Raw genomic sequence first — 6535 nt, forward strand, 5'->3', positions numbered from 1 at the left:
CATTTACATTTTTGAAAGGGAAAAAAATGGAAAGACGTTGAGGGAAGATCAGGGAGTTTCTCCTTAAATTTGTAAAATCTCCAGTTACATGATGTTTGGAAGATGATTGGGACAATATGAACTTGATTCTTAGATCTTGTTAAAAGAGAAGCATACAAATATAGCATATTAGTGTAATGTTAACGTTGCTTAATATTTATAATTTGAAGCTATGTATTGTTTTGGGTTTATTTGGGTCACTGTGCAAACTGTTAAATCTCAAAAAGTTTTGTAATGTCTTATTTCATTGATACCTATACAGTTTCACTCCTTGATCACTTAAAGTAAACTCAACTTCTGAATGGTGCCTAATGAATTAGCTTTTTTCCCCATCATTTTTATGGGTACTGTCACATGATATTTTTTTCTTCTCTTTGAAAGTGAGCAGACTTTTTGGATTAAGCAGTATATTTTTCTAGATCCACTTCCAAGTGCTTTTTTTTTTCCTCTGCTGAGTTTAAATATGATTTTCTTATCTGTTTATATTTTTTGTTTTTAAGTGTTATATCTGATATTAAGTTCAACTTTGCAGGATGAACAAAAAGCAGAAGATGAATTAGCCAAGAAACGGGCTGCATTCCTTTTAAAACAGCAGCGCAAAGCTGAAGAAGCTCGTGTACGGAAGCAGCAGCTAGAAGCTGAAGTTGAACTGAAAAGAGATGAAGCCCGGTGAGGCATATTTACTTTTTGGCCATTAGTGACAAGATAGATGTGTGTGAAGCATTGTACCTGAGGTTACAGATAATATAAAATAACAGAACTAAAGTAGTAGTTATGGTAAGTGTTGGGAGAGGGAAACCTTTATGTTTCCTCATCTCTATTATTTCTGATGCTTTAGTGTCACAGTAACAAGTTAGCTACTAAAAAGAGGCTGTTGGCCAGTTTATTCTTTATCTCTTCTGAGGCTAGAATGGAAGGAAGTGGAAAGAAACAAAAACAGTAACAGTTATTAAGTCACATAGCAGGTACTTAATGCTTGTTTTTATTTTTAAACTGCATTATGAGGAAGTTATATTAAGAGTAAAACAGCTTTCTGACAGTCAGACTTAACCAAAGACCCTACTAGATGGCTAAAGGAGATTGTGAAAATTTTCCAAAAGTCTTTTAATATAATTAACTCTGGAAGAATTTTGGTAAGGTTCATTTGGGTCTTTTTACTAGTGTATAGCAAATGATTATTTTGGAAATTGACTTTTTTTTTCCTAGGCGGAAAGCTGAAGAGGACCGGATACGAAAAGAGGAGGAAAAAGCTCGACGAGAACTCATTAAACAGGAATATTTGAGAAGAAAACAACAACAGATTTTAGAAGAACAAGGACTTGGTAAACCAAAATCAAAACCGAAAAAACCACGGCCAAAATCTGTTCATCGGGAAGAGTCATATAGTGATTCAGGAACCAAATGTTCTTCAACCCGTAAGCAGATTTTGCTGTGTAATTTATAATTATGGGTGATGTGTGTAGATAATTATACTTCTACATTACCTATTCACAGTTCATCTAAAGTTACAGATGTTTTCATATGAGCTTTTAAAAGGCTTTATTCTTTTTTTTTTCTCCCTAATTAAATAGCTGATAATTTAAGTAGTGCCCAGTCTGGCTCCAGCCTTTCTTTGGCATCAGCAGCAACAACAGAACCCGAAAGTGTTCATTCTGGTGGCACTCCTTCTCAACGGTAAGGAGGAATTCAGACTATGATTATGTGTTTGAATTATGTGTTTAGCAACTCATATGTGATTAATATGTAAGAAAAAGACTTAAAAGAAAAAATTTTTGATAAAAATGAAGCTGGTTACATCTTAATGAATGAATTGACATGAAAAGTAACAGACTAGAAGGAATGTGACATTTTTCTTAATCATTTTCATCTTCTCTTTCTTTTTCCTTTCTTTTCTCCAGAGTTGAATCCATGGAATCTTTGCCAATATTAAGCAGGAATCCTAGCAGGAATACAGAAAGAGATTGGGAAAATGCTTCTACAGCATCTTCAATTGCATCTGTGGCAGAATACACAGGTAAAGCTTCAGAATGTTTCTGTGGTAATATAAATCTTAAATTCCTTATTTTGGACTATTGATGGCATTTTCAAATAAGTTATATTTGCCATTTCAGACTCATTGATTGAAAATGATGTGGTAGTATAACTGTAATGTTGTTCTTTAATCAGAGAAGAGTTTTTAAAATAAATTTCCTAAACTTGTCCTCTTCCTAATGCCCTTTTCATCCCATCCTCTCTTTCCTTAAGGAGAGGGAGAAGAAATGAACTTAAACTAAAATTTTCAGTATTTGACTTTCATCTACTTAATTCAATAATATTTTTGTGAGTTCTGTTTAATTGTAACTTGTTATAAATAATTATGTGCTGATAGCATATTTTTTGCCAGATCTCAGTTTTGTGCTCGTTTTTGTTATTTTCATGAGTGTGTTTTCTTTTGTTTCCCCAGCAGAAAATACAGTGTTGGGGGAGAGGGAAATATTGCTGATTGCTGCTACTGCTTTTTAAAATTGATTTATAACTTATTACCGTTTTAAAAAAGGATTTGTAGTAGCTACTGTTATTGTTTGATTCTAAGAACTATAGTTTTAAATTTTTTCTGTTGCTTGTGTATCTCAGTATTTGTTTTGAACATTTTTCTTTTGTTATATTATCCTAGGTCCTAAGCTATTTAAGGAGCCTAGTAGCAAGTCAAATAAACCAATTATTCACAATGCTATATCCCATTGCTGTCTGGCTGGAAAAGTAAATGAACCACACAAGAATTCAATACTGGAGGCAAGTATTAGTAGTATTATTACTGAATTTCATATGGTTAAGAGGATGAGTAGAAATTTCCAATTTTTTTTCAATGAAAATTCTCCCAGATTTCTAAAAATAACTGATATTTATATACCACATTATACTTTAAGTGCTTACAGGCATTACATTTGGCCCTCACAACAGCACTTTGAGATGTAATTATTATGAGTAATATTATTCCTGTTTTACAGATAAAAGAAACCTAAAGATTTCTAGAGTTGAAGTGACTTGCTAGTAATTACATAGCTAGTAAGTGTCAGAGGCAGGTTTTGAACCCACATTTGTCTGACCCCCAGTCTAGCATTCTGTCTATCATTCCATGATATATACCAGCCTTTTTAATAAAGAGCATAAAAAAATTGAACTCTTAATAGTTCAGCTCCACTAAGCAGCGCATTCAGTGAGTATTTACTATGTTCAGAGTACTGTCAGGAGATAAGAACTATGTGATGGAATCCTTGAGTTCAGTGTATTTGCAGCCTTATTAACAAGATAAAACTTAAATGAAAAAGAGAGTAATATAAAGTAGTATACAGTAAATGATAAATTGTGTCCAATGAGAAGAGATAAATGTGGGCCATAAGTGCCTGGGAAGACTTCATGGAAGAGATAGAATTTGAGTTGAGACTTGAAAGACTCAGATAGACATTGATGAGGAGCGTGTTGTAATTGAGGAAAATGAGCAAAGGTATACAGGCAAGAATAAGGCTGGTATATGTAAGGGATAGTGATGAGACAGATTGGATTGGAGCAGAGTATACCTGCTGAAGAGTAGTCAGAAATAAGGTTATGTAGTTGGAGAAAATAATGGAGGAATTTGAATGCAGAATGAATCTGGACTAGAGGTGGAAAGGACCTTAGAGGTTTTCCATTCTTCATTTTGCCAGTGAGGAAATTTAAATCTAGAGTGGTTAAATGAATTTTTTGGTTACAGTGGCAGAATAGGTGAAGGGCAGGATAAAAATTGTATTTTAGCAAAAGATTAATTTCTCTAGTCAGGATGGGTGGGGGAAAGGGAAGAAAGAAGTTAAGAGCCTTTTTCAGTAATAATACAGCAGTAGCAGTAATTAGGGCTTGAATGAGGTTGATAGCATTCAGAATTCAGAAGAAAGAATTGTCAGGACTCGATAGAGATGAAACAATTTATGAAAAATGAGTTCTTGTTTTTGAGCCTAGAGAAATAGTATTGCCATTGATGACGGTAGGGAATTTGGGGAAGAAATTGGTCTCCCTAGGAAAGAATCAAGTTCAATTTCAGACAAGCATTTCCCCAAGAGAAGAGGTACTAAAAAAGAATAAAAGCATGGATGGCTGTCTCATATCTTAGTGGTTTTAATATCCAGTTTACAAATACTTGGCTACTATGGGCACATGTTTTTCAGGAGAGTTTAATTTTATTTAAAGAACTTTCTGGTTGTCTTTAACCAAAAATTCCTCATGAACCGACAAGTCCTTTTGTCTTCATTTAATAATTTGCTGTGATAAAAATTAAAAAGTTTATCTCATAGAGGTCACTTAATCATTACTTCTCTGATTGAAGTGAGTCTTGATGCAATATGATTAGCCCACCACAATGTCCACTTAATGATTCAAGCTTGGTCGTCTGTCTTAGCACTGTGTTTACTTGAAGAGTTTCATCTAAATGGCAGATGAGATTTCTTTCCCTCCTTGATTCTGCTTGCTGCAAAATTGCTAGATTTATTTTTTTCCATGCCTCTCTTCAAGATAGTAGATATTGTTCAATTTAAGGCTTGTAAATTCTGTGGCTGTGTAACATATTATAAATTACAAGTTTGAAATCTTGGGGACTATAGTAATTTTTTTTCCAAATAGGATTCATAAATAATTGGTATGCCTTTTTGGTAACTAACCCTGTTCATTTGTCACTTGTATTTGTTAACTCCTTTGTAAATATAGCTAATTTTGCTGCTCTATTTCTTAACTCTGTTGTAAATAGTTAATTTTATTGCTTCCTTCCAATTTAGGAATTGGAGAAGTGTGATGCCAACCACTACATTATACTGTTTCGTGATGCTGGATGCCAGTTTAGGGCACTTTATTGCTACTACCCTGATACTGAAGAAATCTACAAGCTAACAGGCACTGGGCCAAAGAGCATCACTAAGAAAATGATTGACAAGCTTTATAAATATAGCTCAGACAGAAAACAGTTTAACTTGATTCCAGCCAAAACCATGTCTGTCAGTGTGGATGCTCTCACCATTCATAACCATTTGTGGCAACCCAAGCGGCCAGCAGTGCCAAAGAAGACTCAGACTCGTAAATGACATTGGTTTGGGGGACAAAAATCTGAGGGGATTGTGCTGAAAGAAGAATATTTACCACTTTCTTCAGTTTGGGTACGAAATGTGCGAAACCATAAAACTTTTTAAAGAGGCTTCTAGATAAAATCAATCTTCCCCCTCAACAGACACACACACACACACACACACACACACACACACATACACACACACAGACACACAGACACACACACTCCTCTTCTCTTAAAAAGAATGAAGGAACAATGCCAGTGTTTTTTAATGACTCAAATCTGCTGTTATATTTAATGCTAACTACTGAAGCTTTCAAATGAGGGACTGTGCATGTAGCAAGATCTTTAACCAGTGAATTTCCTTTTACTTGAAGTTCTTTATCGGTACAAATTGGAAATTATTTAATTTGCTTTTCTTGCCTTCTCCTCTTCCACTTTACAGTGGAAGAACTGAGAATTGATCTTGGGTCATGAGTTTATGAATGTGTATAGAAAAAGAAATTCTTATTTGGGGACTTTATTTTTCTTTTGAAGAATTGTATGATATATGATTGTATCTACTGCCAACATTTAATCTCAGTTTTAAGATTTATGGAAAAAAAATCCCCAACTTAATGTGGCTCAGAACAAAAAAGTTTATTGACAATATTAGTTAACAAAAAGCACTGAAAGATTGCAAAGTCTGTCTAAAATAACATTTATAGATTTAGAGGTGACTATTTCTGGAATACAATCATGAGGACTCAAAAAACCATAGGTGCTATAAACTAGTACTTGCTTAGTAGGCAAGATGAATGAAAACCGTTATCATTGACGAAGTTTTGGATAGTGTTCTAATGATTTGTTAACTTTATTAAAGACATATTTTGGCAAAAGTAGAATATTTTCACTCTGAGCACGTTCCTCTTATAAGATGGTGCACTTAAGATCTTAAGTCCTTTTACTGTTTTTATTGTCATGACGTGTAATTCTATTTGCTTTGTCCTGTCTTTATTCTGAAGGAGCAGCATGCTCTGAACAGAGTATGTGCAATTTTTTACTAACATTAATTTAGGGTGATAAAGTAATTTTGTTTTGTCTTATTTAAAAATTTTAAAGCAGAGAGTTGCTGTTGTTTCAAAAGTCTGGTTAAATGAAACGGCTTTGGATTCTTTTCATGTTGAAATATTAAATCTTTAGTTATGACCCTATATATCTTTTAGTGTTTTTCCAGCAGATCAAATCATTTGGGGGAGTAAACTTGTATTTTGATTTCCTTCTTTGTGCACTTACAGTTCCCTTCAGCACCTATGTTTTCACGTGTACATCTAGAGCTCTGTAGTTGAAGCCTATTTAATCGTTAACTGGTTGCTATGACATCTTGATTTGACACTATTGCCTGAAGGCATTTGTTAGGTTTGCACATGTTTACTTGGAAGTGTTACT

The 6535-nt window shown here is 33.9% G+C and overlaps 1 protein-coding gene across 4 annotated transcripts in view; it reads left to right on the forward strand.

Moving 5' to 3' along the window:
• The window catches only part of CAMSAP1 (calmodulin regulated spectrin associated protein 1), a 119097-nt gene extending 112795 nt beyond the window's left edge, over positions 1-6302 (forward strand). For all 4 annotated transcript variants that reach the window (XM_036749580.1, XM_036749581.1, XM_036749579.1 and 1 more), the window contains 6 exons: positions 572-708; positions 1246-1454; positions 1611-1713; positions 1938-2053; positions 2693-2811; positions 4821-6302. In XM_036749580.1, the coding sequence (XP_036605475.1) occupies positions 572-708; positions 1246-1454; positions 1611-1713; positions 1938-2053; positions 2693-2811; positions 4821-5123 (987 nt within the window). In that variant the 3' untranslated portion in view covers positions 5124-6302. The remainder of the gene's footprint in view (positions 1-571; positions 709-1245; positions 1455-1610; positions 1714-1937; positions 2054-2692; positions 2812-4820) is intronic.
• The last annotated feature ends 233 nt before the right edge of the window (positions 6303-6535 follow it).

This window comes from Trichosurus vulpecula, chromosome 3 (genome assembly GCF_011100635.1).
Source record: "Trichosurus vulpecula isolate mTriVul1 chromosome 3, mTriVul1.pri, whole genome shotgun sequence".
Classification (NCBI taxonomy): Eukaryota; Metazoa; Chordata; class Mammalia; order Diprotodontia; family Phalangeridae; genus Trichosurus; species Trichosurus vulpecula.